This window comes from Pinus tabuliformis, chromosome 1_1 (genome assembly GCF_031772625.1).
Source record: "Pinus tabuliformis cultivar Carrire ecotype Pingquan chromosome 1_1, CPIR1, whole genome shotgun sequence".
In the NCBI taxonomy this organism is placed as follows: domain Eukaryota; kingdom Viridiplantae; phylum Streptophyta; class Pinopsida; order Pinales; family Pinaceae; genus Pinus; species Pinus tabuliformis.
Genome location: NC_142297.1, coordinates 244,970,183 through 244,993,672, shown reverse-complemented (window position 1 = coordinate 244,993,672; position 23,490 = coordinate 244,970,183). Strand labels below are relative to the sequence as shown.

Sequence of the window (23,490 nt, the reverse complement as noted above, 5' to 3'; positions counted from 1 at the left end):
CTGCAGCCTACACCATTTAAATTTATAAGAGGAAACAAGAAACTGAACAGGAAATAGATACAACACAATGACATTGTTATTTTTGGACAAAAGTCCCCGAAATAAACCAATGCAGGGAAACTGGTGCAACAACTCTTAGGGTTTTATTATTATGCAATGGTAAATCTGAGTACAATTCATTGGAAGCTCGACTGGCTATCCGATACAGAGAGAAAATGGACAAAACAAATAGTGAGATGATCTCACCCTGTCGTTGGAAGAATCTGACCCTGATCTCGCTAGAAGGAGGCTTTGCGTCCCTTCTGTGTCTGCCTTTGCGCAGATCTGCATCAACCCTATATAGTTTCTACATCACCTTTGTTGGGGACTGCGCTGCTCCTCTTCCAGATCCTCTACTACCCAGAAACTTCGATTTTCTGCTTCCCGGTCTTGCACCTCGTCTCCCGGCTTCTAAAACTCGATTTCTTCAACAGGAAATTGATCTCCCTATAGGCTCTACGCTGCCATTGCGTCAGCTCTATGTGGGCGAGTGCCAGCCTCTCTCTGGACGTCGTTCTGCCCTCTGTCTTGTACTCTCTGGCCCAGGAAAACTTCCCTCTTCTAGATACTATCTCTACCCCTCACTGCAAAAGATCACTTCGAAATTCTTTCTGGCAGCTGCTCTCCTTTAGAAAATCGATCTTTTGATCTTCACTTAATGTGTTCTCCATGTTCCCATCAAACCTCTCTTATAATCCTCTCATTGATCAATCAATGGCCCATATTAGATTCTAATCAATGGCTAGGATCATATTGACTTGATCTTTGCCTTCTTCCAAAAGTTTCGCCCACAGTTTAGATTAATACCCTTTAATTATTTTAATTTCTTAAGTTTAGACTTAGGGTCCCATTAAAGATAATTAATTATTTTAATAAAACTGTCTCCAAGTCGAATTTCCCAAAACGATTTCTGGGTATTAGAGAATATGTGTCCAAGCCTCCCTGCAAAATTTGAGACTTAGAGCACATCCAATACTACTAGAAATGAACACTGGGTTGGCTTTGCTTGCTGTAGCAAGCCTAGGTTCCTCTTTCCTTGATTGTATTGTACTTATTCTACTAAGAAATTTAATATAAAAGACTTAGTTTTGGTGCCATAATTTGTGTATATGATTTTCTGCGTGTACCTGTAATTGTTGGGTGTTGTTCAAGTTGCATGCTTTTCTGTTATCCATTGTTAATTTCTATTAGGAATATTACACTAGCATGATAATATATAGTGACTTTAGACATAGAAAAGACACTCATGGCCTAGTTATTAAGACACACTCCAACTTCAGAGGTTGTGAGTGAAAAATTCAATTAATTATTTATCGCTAAAGAAAAAAATAATTAAGTGAAAAAAATACTCTGGAGCAACTTCCTTAGTAACCAGGTCCCAAGGGTCTAAGCCTTCTACATAAGTTCACCATGCTAGTGACATATTTTACAATTCCCCAATGGGGATATGGAAATTGCATAGAACAAAAGAAAGCAAGAAAGGGCAAAATTGTGCTGCAAGACTTCTGGATTTGAAAATTTTCACTAGTGTCTTGTCCATTGGGCAATGGAGTTCTCCTTTGTGTATTAAGTACAACTGAGCAGGTAACAATTACTAATAACTAAATTGCATTTATTTTATGTTCATCAATAATCATTTTTGGTTTCCTTTCTACATCCCTTTATTTTAGAATCCATGCTTGATCAAGGAATACAAAAGGCACCCAACTTCATTGGCTTTCCATCCTTACATTTAGGAAGAATATAATTTTTCTTATGATTTGGGAACATTAGGAACGGATTAATATCCTTAATATGTATTGATCTTGCTATCTATGATGGAAACTACGCATTTGATCTCTTCTTATTTCAATGGATTCTCTTTCATATACAACTTTGCATTTTGTCATTTCGATTCTCTTCAAGTTATTTCCATGATGTATCTGCCATCCTTTAACATGAAAAATGCAATTTTGGAGTTGAACTGTCTGGTTAGTGTTCATAAGACAATAACTGAGATAGGGTGCATATTTTGTTTATCACGTTGAAAATCCATCTCAAGATGTTTTCTTTTCCATTTTTCTTTCCTGATTTCAGAACATTGGCTCTGCTTTTTCATCTCTAAATATGTACTTACCATGCCTTTAACATGTCAGGTTTTTGGGCAACTGCTCCTTCACTGGGCCCATCCCCGTTGAGATAGGAAAGCTTATCAATCTGGAAAAATTGTATGTATTCTGTCTTGTTTATATATTTTTTTTCTTTTGCTAAAGCATGAACTAATAATACCAAAGAATTCTAAGACGAACAGGAAAAATGTTAGCATTTATGTAGCCAACAAGAAAAAATGTTCATTTATGTCTACATATGGCAGGTATGCTTAAAAATATCCTCACAATATTATATCTTGGTGTGTTAGATCAATGTGGGGCAATCCTCTTAACAGCACTATTCCTGTTGAACTCAGCAAATTGACCAATCTTAAATATCTGTAAGCTAGTTTAACTTCTTATTTGAGTTATTCTTTTTATCAAAGAATCCAATAATGATGAAATGAGAATTCAAAATTATGTTTCTTATATGTATTACTTGACATGTGATTTCGAATAAAGATTGTATAAGTGAATTATATAGGCTTGATACAAGTTGTTTGTTTTCAATAACGTCTTCGTTGCATAGAAATCTCATTGGTTGATGTTTATGAAAGGTAACTGTCAGATCTTTTAGAGTTCATTTAAGAAGTAGATCAAATTTTTTTTTTTTACCAAGGTATGCATATTTAGGTGTAGTATATCATAGCAAGGAGCATTGTTCAAAGTGAATTTTATATATATGCTTGTTATGATTTTCATGCATTCTGTCATGGTTACAACATCTATATGTATTTGGTCTAGTTAGTAACTTGTTAGAGATTGGTTAGTGCATTTTAAGAATTTCATCTTTTAAAGAAAAAGGATTTAGTAATTTTGAGGAAATTTTGTTTAGAAAGAGGGAAATAAATTGATGGATCCATCTTAAATAGACAAGACACATGGGATCAACAACCAAAGGGGCTAGCCACTAGAGTTCAACCACCTATGGATTCTGTTGACCACTGCGTGCCAATGACCCATAGCAGTACACCCCTTTTTTCGCAAAAGGGATAGTCTCTGATTGATGTGTTTGTGCCAAACAACTATCATTATCAGCCTGACTTCCAAAATGTTATGTAAACCCATTCAGTATGTGTATAATGTAAATAATCTCAGTAGACCTGTGTCATGTATGTAACGACCGAGGTAAACCTACTTTTTTAGTGATAATCTCCATTCTCGGATGGTCAGTAGAGTTTTCCTCCAGTCTTACCTCAAAGTTGGAATGGATTTTGTTGCTAGGATCTTAGGCGAGTCTTAGTGTTTTAGATCGAGTCTATGTAAAAGTAATTTGAGAATAATCTTAACTATTTGGTTAGGCTATTTTATTACAAATTGCTTGGTCTGTTGGATTATATTTGTGTCGCAGAAATGGGTGGTCCGTGAGGATCTATTACAATTGGATTTTCCCTTTTATGATGTCAAAAATATGAAAATCATGATGTAAAGTGTCTTGAGGGTTGGAAAAATAATATATCCCTTTATAAGTTAATTAATTAAATTTTCTAGCCAAAAAAAATTTAAATCCTAGGCCAAAAATTTAATTAATTCTAGATCCTTGGTAAATTTAAATTCTCTAGAGAAAAAATTCGTCGGTCCTAAAAAATTAAATTTTAAAAGGTATCGGGATTAAGGTAAATTAATTATTTTGATAAATTTTAAACCTTTGATCCATGGGATTAAGTCAAAGTCAAATTTTTGGTGAAATTAACTCAGAAATTAATTTAATTTTTTAGTTGATTGAAATGTATTTAATTGAAAAATTCGAATTTTCTCAAAAATTAAATATTTTGACAGATGAGATTAAAACAAATTTTAATCTTCATCCACAGTCGAGATTTCTTTGACGAAGATCACTCGAACTAGCCATTGAAGAATTTATTTTTAAATAGGAAGTCATTTGTTAGTCAATCCATCCGGTCTTTGAGTCATGTGTTTAATAAGAAGTTCTTGTGTAATATTTTTCTAGATAATAAATGAAGACTTTGGGGTTAAGTTCTGCTAGTGTTATTCACGGAAATACTGTAAGATGTGTTGTTTTCATGCATAATTTTTTCTAAAGCCATTAATGATAGCTTCTAAAGAGTGATTTGAGTATATGTATCTTGCTCAGTCGCTGAGGTTTGAATAATAATTTAAATTTTGAACGTAATAACAGGTATCTCTATTTGTCTGACTTTTATTATTATTTTTTCGCTCTACTTTTAATCGCTGGATCGCGTTTTACAAGAAAATCTTGATTTTAGATCCTCAGGTGTTAGGGGAAGTTTTCAGTTGGACTAGCCAACTCCTGATTTGTGTTCCTTGAAGAGCCCATCAGAATTAATCACGGGTTATCATAAGATTATTTTTGCTTTATTGATGCATGAGGGTTTCAAGTTCGCACCTTTAAAATTTAAATTTATTTTAGTTTATGTGCAGCATAATGGTAAATCTGGCTGATTAGAGCTTGTGGTTTGTAAATTTTGTAATTATTTCTAACATGGGGTTTTCTAGGTTTCAGTTTTTATCATTGTATATATCGTTTGTGTGTTTTTTTGTTGTCGTGCAGCTAAAGATCTGAGGAGGAAGTTTGTGTAGAGTCCAGATCTAGGCCTTGGAGGGTAAGATTTAAATCTCAGGGGTTTATTCACATAATTTTCCAGGGATATTATTCAAATTTTTGCAGTCCAAGGGTTTAAAATTTCTTGGATCTGAAAATTTTCATAAGGGTTTCAGGGATAAATCTGAAGAAAAATGATTTAACATTTTAATCAGAATTTCTGGAAATGTTTTAAAGGGTTTTTCTGGCTACCATTTATCTGAGTTTTCTGATCTATTGGTTGGCTTTTCGATTCGCTGCAAATTTTCGATATTTTTGTAGAAAACCCTTATCCCTCCATTACTCCAACCTTCATCTGCTGCCTGAGTTTTTCCCATTGTCCGCTGTAATTTTCGAATCCGCTACCCTCATCCCCTCGATTTTCGTTTCCTACTTGTATGTTGCTTTATCCTCTCCTTGTCGACGTTCCTTCCTAGCCCGCAACCTTCATTTTCTTCTCTCGTGCATCCTCACTTCATCCTGCAACTTCAACGCTACCCAAACCCCTTCCTCGTCTTGCTGTGCTCCATTCCCTTCGCTGTAATCATTTTCCTTTATTTCCTCGATCCTTTCAACCTGCAGTCACATCCCTAAGCTTGCTGCTGCCTCCTCGTAGACTCCTCCTTTCTACTGCCCTTATCTCCTAAACCGCAACTCCCATCAAAGTGCAACCCTTGCCTCTCCTTAAACCTGCGCTCTCCTTATCCACCTGCGTTCCCTTCTATCGCTGCCAACGTCCTCTGCGAACCTGCTGCTATTCCCTCGTCATGCTCTCTCTATCGTTGCTTATCTTTGCTGCAAACTCTCCATTCGCAACCTCCGCATATCTCTTCTTCATCACTTGTGTTCTCCCTGCCAGACCCACATACCCCAGCTCACTGCTCCTGCTCGAGCTCGATCTCTGTCCGTCACCTTGACAAACCTGCATAAAAAAATTCAAACATTCGTTTTTTTTATTTTATTTTATTTTGTTTCTTTATTTTATGCATTAGGCGTAGGTTTTTATTTTGGATTTCTCTTATTTACTTTAGTTTAGTTTAATTTTCTTAAGTTTTTCAATTAATTCAATTTTATTTTTCTTTACTTTTCGATTTGTTTAATTTTGATTTTGATTTCTTTTTCTTTTATTTTCATTTTTTTATTTTTTATTTTGCTTTAAACATTTAAAAAATAAATTCAAAAAGCATTAAAAATCTAAAAATTTAAATTTTGGTGACTTTGATTGTTAATGAAATATATCAAAAGCAAAACTTAAGCTTTCATATTTGAAAAATTTTAATTTTTTATGTGGCCTACGGTCCATAAAAAAATTCAAATTTGATTAAGGTCTTTTGATTTGATTTTTAGTCACGTTAAAAATTTAATTTCTTCATTTACCACATTAAATTAATTGCCTAAAGAATAATTAAATTGTTAATCTAAAGTTCCTTGCTGTCCTTTCATGGTAGTGATTTCTCTATTGTCAGGTGCAATTAATGTTTTAAAATCATTGACTATTGGAGAATGATTAATTATTCTAGATCTTGGATATTAATGAAAATCATTTTAAATCTAGAATCATTGCTTAGCATTTAAGTTTCATAATTCTTCACAGGATTTAATTGTTAGAAAATATTGCATGATAATTTTTTGAGCGTTGACATTTAATTGTTCATGATCGTTGTTTTTCCACATTTCTAAATTGCTCGGGATAACTTGTTTCTATGGTTAATTAAACAAGGCATTGATCTGGAAATAATTTCTATCCTCTGGTTGTGTATTATTCATATTAATTGTTTGATCTATTCATCTCAGTTAACCAAGACTTGTTCTAAATTCATCAAGTTGGCCATCTTTAAGTCTCCTAGAGCCTGTGTTTCATAGGCTTTTCTAATTCATTTCACCTTAGGGTCTACACCCCTTGACTTGTCTAGGAGAGTCTAAACGGAGTGAATAAGGATTAGAGTGACAACCGTTACTCTGAGCGTTGTCGCGGTGCCTATAAATTTTGTGTGACAACATTTTTTGGCGCTGTTGTAGGGGATATTTCATTCTCGACATTTTCAACGACATTTCCTCATCATTCTTCTCATTTCTCATCTCTAATTTGAGGCAGCAAAGCCAACACTTCTTGGCATTGCCACCAAGGACCAATTTATTGGACTTCGACTTTACGACATTTCATCTCATTTTTCTGGCGTCGTTTCGTCTCTTCATTTCTCACCACCCCAACTCTCATCATCTCTCTCATCTAATCCTTTCATCTTCACTTTTTGCACCTCGACTTTTCGGTTGATTTCCTGTTTGGGTAACGACTCCACTTATTCATCCATTTAATCCCGGACAAGGAGCCCTCCCTGAGTATCCATCTGCCTCCATCCACTAACTTTTCGGTTTCGCCTTTGGAAACTTTGTGAGAGATTCATGCTCAAGTGGCGACTCCACTTCTTCGATTTCTTACAAGAATTTTTGCTAGAAGCTCCCTTCTTGTAGATGTTTTGATTTTCTTGAGTAAGGATTTCTCTCTCCGTTATCCATTTGGCCCATCTTTTTCTTGTTAAACAAGTCATCATGGATTTTGACTTGTTTGCTCCTTGTGATTTTACTAATATTCAAGGAGCTGCGCATAGTTATTCTTATGTTTTGGGTGAAGCTATTGATGAATTTCTTCCTTTTCAAGGTAACAATGCTTTTACTGCCAAAACTCACCTTTAGAATGTCAGCCTCTGTATAAGCAAGTGTCGCCCATATTCTAAATATGAAGATGTGAAGATGAAGATTTTCGTTCTCACCTTATCTGGAGATGCTTTAGATTGGTTTATTAAGTTCCCTGATAACACTTTGATTCTCTACAATCAATCATTGATGCTTTTGAAGATAGATATGGAGATAAAGGAAAGGTCAAAGCGAAAGTTGAAGTAAAGGAAACTATAGAAGTTGAAAATAATTTCAAGGAGTTAATTCAAATGGTTAAAGACATACAGTTAAATCAGGATCAAGTAATCAAGAATGCAGAAGTTAATCAGGCTCAACTTATTAAAAATATGAAACTTAATCAAACAATATTAACAACTGATCATGCCAGGGAAATTAATTTTATGCAAAGCAAGTTATTAGCCCTCGAGGAAAAGATGACAATCATGGAATTCAATTCAAATCAAGTAACTGCGGTGAAAGCAAGCTATCAAGAAGAAATAAGTTAGATTCATAACAGATTTTCAACTATGGATGAAGAAATGACCATCATGAGATTCTGATTATAATAATCAATTAGCTACCATGCAAGCAAATCATATGAAAGAAATAAACTATATGCAAAATTGCTTCATGGGCATGAAAGCAAAGAATGATAAAATTATAAAGGACATGGAAGTTGGTCATATATGTCTTCAGAATAGGTTACTGACCATGGAGGAAAACCATGCCAAGGAATTTAGTGCTATGAAGGTTGGACACTCTAACTAGATGGATGCCATAACAATGGAAAAGATACAGGTACAAAATTTTTAGCATTGGTCAAAGGATGAAAGAAACATGGAAACGTCAACAGATCATAAGCCTCCCTGTCTGTTGTAGCAAGCTCCATCTTATTATGAGGAGGTCATTTGTTCCATTGAAAAGTGGCTAATTGAAGGTGACCCGGATAAAATGGAAATTGATAAGAATCAGGTTGATGCTTGCATGGTTGATCCACCAGTCATAACAAATCAGGTTCATGAAAATAAAGAAGCGCAGGTCACATAAGTCTTGAACATTCCAAATTTTCCATATGAGCGTTTTTCGGATCAAGAAGGAAGTTGTGCGCCGACCACATCATCATCAACATCAAATCCTAACGAAAGAAAACGTACAAAGAGAAAGAGAATGAGAAAGCGGTTTGATCCATCAGATGGTCACAAGCAGCTTGATTTTCGGATAGGACATAGTCCTACGATATGCAGGATCGGGCATGGCACATCCGAAAAACAACCCACAGATTTGCCAGAAAGCAGGCAAATGCTCAACATGCACTACATTGAATGCATCTGATGCCATGGGGCATCCTTTGTATTGTATTCCTAACCTTACAATCTTTTATTTCAGTATTTTATTTTGTAGGTAGATTTATGTTTTTCATGTTATTAGGATAGATAATAAATGAAGAGCTTATATCTTTCCCTTGCTTAATGTTATATGATGATTTTTGGATGGACGCTACTTATGTTATCTTGTGTGTTGCGTGGATGCAGATTCTGGATTCTCATATTCCTCCAGTGCAACAATGTGTCCCCAAGTAGAGCTAGATGTTGACAACTGCGTGTCAACAACTCATAGCAATACACCCCCGTTTTTCGCAAAAGAGATAGTGTCTGATCGATATGTTCATGTGGTACAACTATCATCATCAACCTGACTTCCAACATGTTATGTAAACCCATTCTGTATGTGCATAATGCAAATAATCTCAGTAGACCCCTATCATGTATGTAACGACCTAGGTAAACCTACCTTTCTAGTGATGACCTCCATTATGGGAGGTGTTTTGTCTCACTGATCCATTATTGGATAGTTGACAGACTTTTCCTCTAGTCTTACCCAAAGTTGGAATGGATTTTGTTGTTAGGATTTTAGGCGAGTCCTAGTGTTCTAGATCGAGTCTATGTAAAAGTAATTTGGGGATAATCTTAACTATTTGGTTAGGTTATTTTATTACAAATTGCTTGGTCTGTTGGATTATATTTGTGTCGCAGAAATGGGTGGTTTGTGATGGTCTATTACAATTGGGTTTTCTCCCTTATGATGTAAAAAATATGAAAATCATGATGTAAAGTGTCTTGAGGGTTGCAAAAATAATTTATCCCCTCATAGGTTAATTAACTAAATTTTCTGATAAAAAATTAATTTAAATCCTAAGCCAGAAATTTAATAATTCTAGGTACTAGGTAAATTTAAATTCTCCAAAAGCAAAATTCGTTAGTTCTAAAAAATTAAATTTTAAAAGGTCCTGGGACTAAGGTAAATTAATTATTTTGATAAATTTTAAACCTTTGATCTCTCGTGTTAAGTCAAATTCTAATTTTTGGGGAAATTAACTCAAAAATTTAATTTTTGAATTTAATTAAAATGCATTTAATTGAAAAATTCGAATTTCTTCAAGAATTAAATATTTCGACTGATGAGATTAAAACAAATTTTAATCTTCATCAATGGTCGAGATTTCTTTCACAAGGATCACTCGAACTAGCCGTTGGAGAATTTATCTTTAAATAGGAAGTTATTTGTCAGTCGATCCATCCAATCTTTGAATCGTGTGCTTAGCAAGAAACTCGTGTAATCTTTTTTCTGGATAATAAAGGAAGACTTTGGGGTTAAGTTCTGTTGGTGTTACTCTTCATGAAAATACTATATGATGTGTTGTTTTTATGCATATTTTTTTCTAAAACCATTGATGATAGCTTCTGAAGAGTGATTTGAGTATAGGTATCTTGTTCAGTCGTTGGGGTTCGAATAATAATCTAAATTTTGAACGTAATAGCAAGTATCTCTATTTGTTTGAGTTTTATTATTATTTTCTCGCTCTATTTTTAATGGTTGGATCTAATTTTGCAGGAAAGTCTTGCTTTTAGATCCTCGGGCATTAGGGGAAGTTTTCAGTTGAACCAGCCAACTCCTTATTTGTGTTCCCTGAAGAGCCCATCAAAATTAATTCCAAGCTTATCATAAGATTTTTTTCTTTATTGATGCATGAGGGTTTCTAGTTAGCACTTTTAAAATTTAAAAATCTCTTAATTTATGTGCATCATAATGGTAAATCTGGTTGATTAGAGCCTGCAGTTTGTAAATTTTGTAATTATTTTTCTAACATGGGTTTTTCTAGGTTTTAGTTTTTAACGTTGTATATATCGTTTGGGTGTTTTCTTATTGTTGTGCAGCTACAGATCTGAGGAGGAAGTTTGTGTAGAGTCCAGATCTAGGCCCTGGAGCATAAGATTTGGATCTCTGGAGTTTATTCACATAATTTTCCAGGCATATTATTCAAATTTTTGCAATCCAAGGGGTTATAATTTCTTGGATCTGGAAATTTTCATAAGGGGTTCAGGGATAAATCTGAAGGAAAAGGATTTAACATTTTAATCAGAATTTCTAGAAATGTTTTAAAGGGTTTTTCTAGCTACCATTTATCTGAGTTTTCTGATCTGCTGGCTGGGTTTTCGATTCGCTACAAAATTTCGATATTTTTGTAGAAAACTCTTATACCTCCATTACTCCAACCTTCATCTACTCCCTGAGGTTTTCCCATTGTCCGTTGTAATTTTCGAATCCACTGCCCTCATCCCCTCGATTTTTGTTTCTTGCCTGTATATTGCTTTATCCTCTCCCTGTCGGCGTTCCTTCCTAGCCCACAACCTTTATTTTATTCTCTTGTGCGTCCTCCCTCCATCACATAGCTTCAACGCTACCCAAACCCCTTCCTCGCCTTGTTGCGCTCCATTCCCTTTGTTGTCATCATTTTCCTTTATTTCCTCCGCCCTTTCAACCTGCAGTCACATCCCTGAGCTTGCTAGTGCCTCCCCGTAGATTCCTCCTTTCCGCTGCCCTTATCTCCTAAACCGCAGCTCCCATGAAAGTGCAACCCTTGCCTCTCCTTGAACCTGCGATCTCCTTATCCACCTGCGTTCCCTTTTGTTGTTGCCAGCATCCTCTGTGAACCTGCTGCTATTCCCTCACACTGTCTGCAAAGCTACCTGCGGCTCCTACTGCACTCTCTTGACCCGTGGCTCTCTTCACCGTTGCTTATCTTTATTGCAAACCTGTCGTCCGAAACCTTTGCGTATCTCTTCTTCATCACCTGTGTTCTCCCAACCAGACTTGCATACCCTAGTGCACTGCTCCTGCTCGAGCTCGATCTCTGTCCGCCGCCGTCACAAACCCGCATACAAAAACTCAAACAATCGATTCTTATTTTATTTTATTTTGTTTCTTTACTTTATGCATTAGGTTTAGGTTTTTGTTTTGGATTTCTCTTATTTACTTTAGTTCAGTTTAGGTTTCTTAAGTTTTTCAATTAATTCAATTTTATTTTTTGTTACTTTTCAATTTGTTTAATTTTGATTTCTTTTTCTTTTATTTTGATTTTTTTTCCTTAAACATTTTTTCAAAAAACATTAAAAAATCTAAAAATTTTAAATTTTTGTGCCTTTGATTGCTAATGAAATAGATCAAAAGAAGGACTTAAGCTTTCATATTTGAAAAATTTTAATTTTTTATTTGGCCTACGGCCCATAAAAAAATTCAAATTTGATTACGGTCTTTTGATTTGTTTTTTAGTCACATTAAGAATTTAATTTCTTCATTTACCACATTAAATTAATTGCCTAAGGAATAATTAAATTGTTAATCTAAATTCCTTGGTGTCCTTTCATGGTAGTGATTACTCTATTGTCAGGTGCGATTAATGTTTTAAAATCATTGACTAGTGGAGAATGATAAATTATTCTAGATATTAATAAAAATCATTTTAAATCTAGAATCATTGCTTAACATTTAAATTTCATAATTCTTCACGGGATTTAATTGCTAGAAAATCTTGGATGATAAATTTTTGAGCGTTGACATTTAATTGTTCATGATCGTCGTTTTGCCATATTTGTAAATTGCTCGGGATAACTTGTTTCTATGGTTCATTAAACATTAAGGCATTGATCTGGAAATCATTTCTATCTTGTGGTTGTTTATTATTCGTATTAATTGTTTGATCTATTCATATCAATTATCCATGACTTGTTCTAAATTCATCACATTGTCCATCTTTAAGTCTCCTAGAGCCTGTGTTTCATGGGCTATTCTCATTCATTTCACCTTAGGGACTACCCCCTCGACTTGTCTAGGAAAGAGTCTAAACAGAGTGAGTAAGGATTAGAGTGACAACTCTTACTCTGAGCGTTGTTGTGGCGGTACCTAGACATTTTGTGCGACAACAGATCCAAACAATTTGTCAAAGCAAATCCCTTTTAATCCATCTACTTCTCAAACTAATTGACGCATCATAGATTCATAGTGACAATTACTAGGTAAATATGTTTGGTAAATTAATTGTTGGCCAATATAACAAAATAGTCGCACTCCATAAGGTTAATCCAACTACTTCTCAAGATAATTGACAAAGCTATAGATTGATAGTCTAGATGCTTTAGATACGATAGTGGCAATTACTAGGTAAATTAATTGTTGGCCAATATCATGAAATAGGTGCACTTCATAAACAAGGTTAGAAAGAAAAGATTGAAAGGAGTGACTTATAAGCAAGGATGCTCTTAATATTTTTTTGCTTCTTTGAAAGTTTTATTAGCTTACCACTTTGAGAAAGACCCCATTTATGATGTGTGAAAATTCGGCTAACCCCGAATCCTATTGCAGCAACTCATGTTATTTCTTCTATTTGTTAATTTAATTAAACAAATTATTTGTTGTGTGCTACGACAAATATCGAAACAAATACACTGCAACCTTCACAAAGCAAATATTGTAGAAGAAATAAAAACGTTGGAAGAAATAGAAGCACACACACAAAATGCACCGTTATTTTTGGACTAATTCCCCAGAAAGACCCAACTCGGGAAAACCGGTGCAACAGTTGAGGGTTTTAATATTATGCAGTAGTGAAAATATGAGTACAAACTGTGGATGCTTAATCTAGCAATCCAAATAGAGAAATAACTGGCAATAATAACTAGTGAGAAAAATTTCTCACTCTACAGGCAATTCCACATTGACCTCAGCTCGAATAGAGCTGCTCCTTGCTCCCTCTACACAGTCACTCCATCAATCTACGCAGCTACTGTGTTACACAAGCTCAGAACTGTGTCTCCTCTCATTGTCTCGTCAACTGCTATTTGGGAAATTGATACTCTTTGCCTTCGGACCCTTCTCCCAGCTTTTGGCTCAGAGTTTCTCCTTCTCCCCAGCGAAACAAAAATCTCCTCAAGAGGGCTCTGTGCTACCTCTTTGTGGTAATCACTACATCTCTGCAATGTACTAGTCAAAATTGGAAAAGATTCCTCTGGCCTCACTATCTTTGCCCCTCTCTCACTGTTTCGATCTCACTGAATCACCTCCGACAACACATAGGTGCTACTCTGGAAATTGATTTCTCAGCAAATTCGAACTTTGCAAGTGTGTTCTCCAAGCCCCATCGACTTTTTTCTTATAACTCTCTGTTGAAACTTCAACGACCACGATTAAATCTTAATTGATGGCTAGGATTAACTAGAAATCGATCCATGTGCTTTTCTAGAACATTCTCACCATAACTTAATTAGTACCAGCTAATTAGTCATATTACCTAAGTTTAGACTTAGGAAATATTTAAAAAATGACTAATAATATAATTAAGTCATCTCTAAGTGGAATTTCTAGAAACGATTTCTGGGTTTTGGAAATCTCATGTATTCTAGCCTCTCCACCAAATTTCGTGGCTAGAACACATTCGATGCTACAAAAACTAACATTCCCTCTTAGCGAAGAATGTGTTGTAATGTTGCAACCTGCCGAAGCAATACCTTGTCTCCGCACCACCTCCTGTCACACTGCTAATGTTTGGCTGTCATTTCCTAGCAACTATTGCGCAACTTTGATATACGCTGCATCTGTGCTGTTGTTGACCCTGCTGAATTGCTGCCAACATTGCATCTACACTGCAACTCCCTCTCCATCTATGGCTGCTGCCACTGCAACTGAAAAACATCCAAAATAATGAATCAACTGTGATCAGTATGATGCATCTGTCTCCCGACTCTTTGATTGCTGCTAGTCTTTGTTCTGTCACTGAAGCCTGTACACTACTGCTGACTTTTCTCTGTGCCTGCACTGCTACCAACGCTGCACTATGCTGCCTAGTATCTGTGTGCTACAAGCTACTGCAACTGTCACTCTGGTATCTGACTGCACCATCTGCCACTGATCCATCCTACTACTGAAATACTCTGGGCTCCCGTAGCAAGGTCTTGATTCAAGAGGTGGACCTCCTCAAGAATCCTACCCATCTGTAGCACTCTGGGGCTACAAAACCAAGTCACCCCACTTCAATCCTGGGGGGATCTCTGCAAATATGTGGAAGTATTCCTCCATCCTGGAGGATAACTTTTCAATCTTGGCATGAGTTGCCGCCTGGTCTTGCTTCTCCTCTTTGTCCTTCTTCCTGAGAGGACATTGGGTTATGTAGTGGCCAAGCTCACCACATCTGAATCACTTGACCTTTGACAGGTCCTTCTTCTTCTTACGTTGCTCCCCCTGTCCCTGACTAGGACCCTTTGTTGCGAGGGCCACATTCTCCTCCTCCTTCACTTGCTTCGACCCGCTGCTAATGCCATTGATGGAGCTCTTCACTAAGTCTCACCTCAGCTCCTCCTGTTGTAAATAGGCCCACACCATGTCCCATTTTGGCAAGGTTTCTCTGCCCGAAATGCTTTGGACAAATACTTGCCACTCCTCTGAAACACTATTGAGTGTCAATCGTGCAAGCTCTGTGGCTTGACGTGCTGCTCCAACTACTGATAGCGGATCCTGGATCTCTTGTATCTTGGTGAGTTAGGGGTCTATGCATTCCCCTTTTTGCATTCTGGTGCATCTCATCTTCTGCTCCAAGTACATCTTTTGCTGCTTGGAAGTGCCTTGGTATAGCGTGGAAAGTGTATCCCCCATCTCCTTGGTCGTTCCCTGGCTTGTTATGTGTGATACTATGTGATCTCGAACTCTGTCAAGAATCAACCTCTTTGTCCTCGCCATCTCTTTTCGGTATTTCTTTAGCTGATCTGCATCCGTTGGGATACCTACCACTGCATCTATGAATGGCTTCAGGTCATATTCATCTAGAAGGAAGGACATCCTTTCCTTCCAGATGACATAGTTGGAAGCACCATCCAACCTATCCTGATCTCATAGTCTGGTAGTGGCCATCTCAACAAAATAAGTCAAAATCCTCCTCTTCTCTTCTGCTCAACTGTTGCTAGGCCCGATGCACTCCCTATTGGAGTGAGTATGTATGTTCACAATGACTGCTGATCTGCAAGGGAAAATCGAAATTCTGAAGCTAGAAGTCCCCTAAGGAAAATTTCCATCAATGTGTGCTCTTTCTTCCTCCTGACGTTATTTTGCACTAGCAATTGTTGCAAAATACCATGTCCAATTAGGATCTTCTCTGCAAGGAAAATATTGGTTGCTCCCTCTGCCTCTGGTAATCCTCAAACTAGAGAAATCTGATTTCTTTGTTTCACTCTCTGAGAAATTGATTTTTCCTCAAGAAATTGACCCTCTTGGCCAAGAAACTGCGCTGCCTCTTAGGGTTTCGAACTGTTGCTTATGCAGAGCTATGGAATTACTCTTACCTTCTTCTATTGAGCTCTCCCGTTTACAATTTGCGATCTGATACCATGTGAAAATTCGGCTAACCCCGAATCCTATTGCAACAACTAATGTTATTTCTTCTCTTTGTTAATTTAATTAAAAAAATTATTTGTTGTGTGCTATGACAAATATTGAAACAAATACACTACAACCTTCAGAAAAAAATACTTTAGAAGAAATTAAAACGCTGGAAGAAATAGATGCGCACACGCAAAATACATCGTTATTTTTGGACTAAGTCCCAGGAAAAACCCAACTCGAGAAAACCGGTGCAACAACTGAGGGTTTTAATATTATGCAGTAGTTAAAATCTGAATACAAACTATTGACGCTTAATCTAGCAATCCAAATAGAGAAATAACTGGCAATAATAACTAGCGAGAAAAATTTCCCACTCCACCGGTGATCCCGCTCTGACCTCGGCTCAAATTGAGCTGCTCCTTGCTCCCTCTATGCAATCACTGCGTCAACCTACGCAGCTACTCCATCCCACAAGCTCGGAACTGCATCTGCTCTCATTGTCTCATTAGATGTTATCTGAGAAACTGATACTCTTTTCCTCCAGACCTTCTTTCCAGCTTCTGGCTCAAAATTTGTCCTTCTCCCTAGCAAAACGGAAATCTCCCCAAGAGGGCTTCGCGCTACCTCTATGTGGCAATCACTGCCTCTCTGCAATGTACTCGCTGTAACTGGGAAAAACTTCCTCCGACTTCACTATCTCTGATCCTCTCTCACAGCTTCGATCTCACTGAATCACCTACGTCAAGACACAGCTGCTACTCTGGAAATCAATTTCTTAGCAAAATCGAACTCTGCAAGTGTGTTCTCCAAGCCCCATCAACATTCTTCTTATAACCCTCAGTTGAGACTTCAACAACCACAATTAAATCTTAATCGATGGCTAGGATTAACTAGAAATTGATCCATGTACTTTTCTAGAACATTCTCACCATGACTTAATTAATACTGATTAATTAGTCATATTCCCTAAGTTTAGACTTAGGAAATATTTAAAAAACGACTAATAATCTAATTAAGTCGTCTCTAGGTGGAATTTGTAGAAACGATTTCTGGGTTTTGGAGATCTCATGTATTCTAGCCTCTGCACAAAATTCTATGGCTAGAACACATCCGATGCTACAAAAACTAACCTGATGCTGGTAATGAATCATCATAAAACATTGATCACTTTTGAGCAATCCTTGGGCCTTAGTATTAAAAATGATGAACACATGGTGGTCTCCCTTTTCAACATGATCCTTGCAGTAGGCAACCTGATTGGTGTAATTCCCCTTGCCTGACTTATTTTCCCTCTTATCCTTCTTGGCCAAAGCATGAGGATATAAAAGGGAACTTCATGAATTAGAGAACCTTTGAGAAAAAAGTTATAGGGTTTGATCATTGACTTCTCCATAATCTTGATTAGAGGAAAGCCCTGATGGGGCAGGCCTGACTCATGCTCCCCTCCTTTGTCTGTTGTTCCTTTACATGATTCATGTTTTGCTTTATTTTCCCACCTCCCACCCTTTTGACTTTGCATACAAGTGTCATCATTATCATGTCCACTTTCAAATGTATATCATAATTTATCATAGGGATAGGAAGTATGATCTTTGATTTGATGATATGCTAGTTACATTGGCTGTAAGATTATAATTAGCATTTGCGTAGTGTAGCATGCATGTTAGAGTAGGATGCATTTCATATTGATTTTGCATAGCTACTATCATCATATCATGTTCTCATGTTAGATTAGATTGCATTTAGACTAAACATGCATCTTAATATATATTTATTTTTCTATATGGTTTATTACTTTGATGAAAACATGGGCGATAAAGGTACGCACAAGAGACATTCTTCCAACATTGTTTTTGATGTGCAGGATATGGATCTATGGTCCTAGAGGATTTTTGGTGTTCTCATGACCTCCCCATCCGAGTACATTGATCGTGCACTCTACAAAGAACTCATGTTCTAGTTGGAGCTGGATGTTACCCACCAAAAAGTGGGTGACCCCATAGGAGAATTTTTCTCCTAGATTTGTCTTCAGAAGGCAGCCAACAACTCCTGACAACCACTAGTGTAGCCCATATATTGTTCCATTTGATCTCCTCTCTCTGAGACAGTCATATGCGCCCTTGCCCGTCTGTCAAGAGCATATGTTTGAAGGTGGGAAATCCAATCCTAAAGGTATGTTTTTCATTTCATAATCGAGTGCTTATTCTTGTTTTTCCTTGGGAACTCTGGGCATGGATTATTGGGTGACTTGCAAGAAGGAAGGGTTTTGACCAATGTTGCAAGAACGGTTGCCCCTCCAAGGATCAGGAGGCGGAACCGCATCCCGTACGAAGCCACCACCAATCCTCCAGCGGAATCATGGATCCGAAAAATGAATCCACGGTTCTGGTTACCCGATATGTGGATTTGGAAAGGATTGGCTGCGGATCCATGGAGGTTCAGGTGTGTATCTGTCGTAGATCTCAAGCCGATCCGAGAGAATGTGGATGGTTCACACGGTTCTGCAGGGCTTTTTTTCTTTTTTTGTTTTTGGAAATTTTGAACTGTTATGTGAGGAACTATGCTTTCCAAGTACTCCCAAGGAGCCCCTTGATGCTCCCTAGACACTTCCTCGATGGTCTCTAATGGTGATGTTAAATTCTGAAAGTGAAAGTGACATTCTCTTTTATCTTTCATTTTCATCTTTTTTACTTAAATTTTTAACATTACCATGAAATGACTCAAGATGTTTGAGAGTGGTTCCAACTTCATTAGAGTTAATTTGGTGAAAATAGAATTTCATATCCCATTCAAAATTCAACAAACTTAACGATTTCAGTGTTGAATTTCCACGACCTTCGGTCTAGGTTAGAGTCTTAAAATCACTGACGCTACCAAACCAATAATCTCAACCATAAACTACTTTGCACAAAAAAAATATAAAGCACACCAAAAATATAAAGCAATAATCACATATGCACAATATACACAGTTTTAAACAAAATTGTACAATATGTACAATCCCAATCTTTGTGATATTAAACAAACTAAGTAATACAACAGTCTCTAGTTTACAAGATACAATGACAATCTTCGCTGCGCAACTTCTAAGTCGTATCTTGTCCTGCTGGTCCTTTGATCCCGTACTACTCACTAATAGTGCCTTAGTTCATCAAGGCATCTACACATCGAGACTCCAAGAGCGCTGCCTCCTATCACTACTGCAAGTCACATCTGCTACAATGAACATGGGCTCATCAACTGCTCTCTCGGTAGGCCTAATTCCCGAGCTCTAATCTACCAAGCTAGCATAAACTGTCATTCGTCAAAGTGCTGCACTTTGGCACCAAAACTTCACCCAATCTCGCACCAAGAAAGTCCTTCTTGTCTACTGCTATAGGGCTACTTTGGGTAGCCAACTCGTTGCCCTCCAACCGGTTTTATGACACTCAATATTGTCACTATCAATTCTGCTCCTAAGATGACACTTCACCACCATGGAATATCATCCACATGGCACTCACAAGTTGCTCAGCAATTGATCCAAACACAGTCAATCCTTGACCCAATACATCCCTCCAAAACTATTGTTGTCACCACACTGCACTGCTGCACTATTTCTCTCTGGTCAGGGCTTCACCTACAATCCTATTCCTTCACACAACTCAACAACCAACCTTCCAAAAGATTGCGGTTTACTATAGAGAGGGTCCTCCACCCCTACCCTGCTCCTTCTAGCTTTGTTTGACCCCAAATGCAGCTCTTAAAGGCAGCCTAGCACAACAACTGTTGTAGCTCACTGCCCCTTCAAATCTCCACCAAATAGCCCTTTAAACAACAATCCTATACTCCTTCAATCTTCAACGTTTTTTCCCTGCAAATGTGTTGATTTCTCTTAGCATCAAATGTGCTCTAGCCTTGAAATTTGGAGGAGAGGCTAAGGCACATGAGATCTCCAAGACCCAAAAACGTTTTGAGAAATTCCACCTGGATGAGGAGTTATTAAAATAATTAATATTTTTAATGGTTTCCTAAGTCTAAACTTAGAAAAATAAAAATATTAATGGGTATTAATAAAGATAAGGATGAGAAGCTTCTAAGAGACGAGGATCAAGTCTGTTTTAATCTTAGCCGTTGATTAGGGACTTAATCTTGGTCATTGATTCATCAACAGGAAAAGTATAAAAGAAGGCTTGAGGGTCATTTGGAGATACACCAAAAGATACTTAGCATCTCAAGGAAATTCGATTTTCAAGGAAGAGGAGATTGATTTCAGAGGGAGTTGCAGGGTGGAGAAGAGGAGGGCCTTAACAGTAGGCAGTGATCGAGGAGGAGGTGATGTAGGGGCAGTGGAAGACAATGTAGAAAGAGAGACACAGTCCAAACAAGAGACACGTGGCCTACGCACGCTGCAAGAGGGACGCAGAGCCACGGTGGGGCAATCAGAGTGACGTAGGGGTGACGCAAAAGTGGGAGTAGGGTCTCCAAAGTGTTAGATGGTCTCAGAGGGAAAGTATCAGGTGTTTTCTTTCAGTTTCTTTGAAAAATCATTACTTGTAAAAGAAATTGTTGCTGAAGATTAATAAAGCCCTCATCTGTTACACCGATTTTTCCGCATTGGGTTTTTCTGGGGACAATTGTCCAAAAATAACTGTGTCGATGTGATTGATTCTTGTGCGTGTATTTTTTCTCTGGGTAATTGTGTGATAACTGTGATAGAATTTATTTTAATATTGCTGAAGGAATTTCGTAAAGGTCTCCAATGTGTTAGATGGTCTCAGAGGGAAATTATCAGGTGTTTTCTTTCAATTTCTTTGTAAAATCATTCCTTGTAAAAGAAATTGTTGTTGAAGATTAATAAAGCCCTTATTTGCTGCACCGGTTTTCCCGCATTGGGTTTTTTTGGGGACAATTGTCCAAAAATAACTGTGTCGATGTGATTGATTCTTGTGCGTGTATTTTTTCTTTCGGTAATTGTGTGATAACTGCGATAGAATTTATTTTAATATTGCTGAAGGAATTTCGTAAATAACTTATTGAGAATAATAAGTAGGTAAAATAAATCAGTTGCTGTAGTAATAGAATTTCAGTTTAGAAATTTTCATATGGTATTAGTGGAGAGATCCAACAACAGGTAAAGAAAATCGATTATGGGTCAAAATCATGATGCAGAGGCATCCACTCAAGGGGACTCGCGCAGATTTCCAGAAGAATACATAAGGGACAAATATTCGATGTTAGCTTCCAGATTGGAAGAAGAAGCCTCCTCGGAGGTTTTCTATATAGATAGTGGAGTTTCCTAGCATATGATAGGAATCCGAGAATGTTTTTCAAATTATCAGGAAGAAAGAATGAATTTTCAGATCACCATGGGGAATAAGGCAAAGTGTACTCTTGTAGGAAGAGGTACCATAGCTTTTCAAACCTAGGAGCGACTGTGTCGGGATTGGAGATGAACTTACTTTTCGTATCTCAACTTCAAAACAAGGGCTATGACGTTTTCTTCATTAAGGAGAAAGTATATGTCAAACACCCAAGTTGGAAAAGGAAGGCTCGGATTGGAATCAGAAGTAACATGTTGTACAGGTTACAACTTGTTAAATTGGCAACTAGGGCCAAACTCCATGAGGGACATCTCATTCATGGCTGATAATATTTTTATTAGATTCCTCCCGTCGAGAGGTGTAGGATTGATCTGAAGATCATCCGATTCCGATAAGTATTTATGGAGATATGAATTTATTTTGATTATGGAATTATTATCAAGCCGACCTACAACTCATGTAGGCTCAGAAGCCCAACAGTCGCATCTATTCAAACATCAACAGTTGTGTATAAATACAGGAGGAATTTTCCTCATTTGCACTCACTCATCTCCTCACATCTCTCTTTCTCCACTGCGCAGAAAAGAGGCTCTTCTCTACTGCGCAGAAAAGAGACCTTTCTCACACGTGGAGGAGCAGTTGCAGATTTTAGGGCAGCAACTGCAGAAGTAAAGTTTGACTTGTGTGGACCAGAAGATCTCCTCGTCAGAACTGCATTGTAGGTTCATCTGGACCTCCTCTGAAGGCCGCAACTTTTGGTGGTGGAATCAAGTCGATCCGACGGTCAGTTTGCGAGATATCCACTGCCCTAGTTTGAAGGAAGCTGCTGAAACTGACGCTGCAACCGCAGATCCAAACTTTGACCAACGTGGACCTTCAAACCTCCTCTTCTGAACTACATTGTAGGTTCATCTGGACCTCCTTTGAAGGCTGTATATTTTGGTGGTGGAATCGAGCCGATCCGACGGTCGGTTTGTGAGATATTGTCTGCCCTAGTTTGGGACTGATCTAGGGTTTGCTGCTGCAAATATAAATCTGATTTATGTACTATTTCTCTCTGCTGGATTATTGAAGATAAAGGAAGATTTGATCAAAGGGTTTCCCCACACATTGTGGGGTTTGTCCCTGGCTAGCCGCCAAATCTTGTGTCTCTTGTCTTGGCTTGTTTTCTGTCGATCGTTTAATGTTCTATCTGCACTTTACTTTATGCATATGTGATTGCTAATCTGTGGATAATAATAATAAAAAGAAGTAAAATACTATAAGCATAGAACATACCATATCTTAACATGGTATCAGAGCTGAGGTAAAGACAAAGCCCGAGCAAGAACAAGAGCAATCACCAAAGAGAAGATTAGCAAGGCTATCCTAAAAGAATTATGGGGTCTTCAACACTCTTTTCTGCCGAAGACAAGATCTGTGAGAAAGCTGACTATCACGGATGGAAGATGTCTATCGATCTAACCCTAGAAGATCAAAGAGTGTTGGACCATGTGAGAGGCAATATTGTTGAGCCTCCATCAAATGCATCCGCTACTGCTAGGGACAAATGGAAAACTGATGAGGTCAAAACAAAGAAGATCATCCGGGATTCTATTGACAAGCACTTGGTGGCTGACATCTCCGACTTGAACACCTCCAAGGAAATGTACGATAGACTGGTGAGTTTATTTAAAGTTAATGATGAAAATGAAGTCTTGTTTCTTAGAAATAAGCTGAAGGAAATTAAGAAGGGTAAAGATGAGAGTATGCAAGCATACTTCTTACGAATCACCGAGATCAAGAACGATCTACTGTCTATCGGGGAGATAATTACTGATAGGGAAATGGCACTCATGACTCTTGGAGGATTACCATCCGAATCGTATGTGTTCAGGACTACTCTTTTGAACAATAACATAATTCCTGGATTTGAGGAATTAATGGAAAGATGCATTCAAGAAGAAACAAGGATAGAAGAACAAGAAATGCCCATGGCTAAAGGTCATCCTTGATGAGCCCCAAATTTGGTAACATTTTGGGCTCATTTGGCCTAACTACCTTTGCTCAATCCTTCATTTTTCATAACTTATGC

The 23,490-nt window shown here is 37.4% G+C and overlaps 1 protein-coding gene across 5 annotated transcripts in view; it reads left to right on the top strand.

The window, feature by feature from the left end:
* LOC149212441 (putative receptor-like protein kinase At2g21480) overlaps positions 1 to 23,490 on the top strand; it is a 448,846-nt gene that overhangs the window by 317,189 nt on the left and 108,167 nt on the right. For all 5 annotated transcript variants that reach the window (XM_089391848.1, XM_089391847.1, XM_089391849.1 and 2 more), the window contains 2 exons: positions 2,175 to 2,246; positions 2,438 to 2,509. In XM_089391848.1, the coding sequence (XP_089247974.1) occupies positions 2,175 to 2,246; positions 2,438 to 2,509 (144 nt within the window). The remainder of the gene's footprint in view (positions 1 to 2,174; positions 2,247 to 2,437; positions 2,510 to 23,490) is intronic.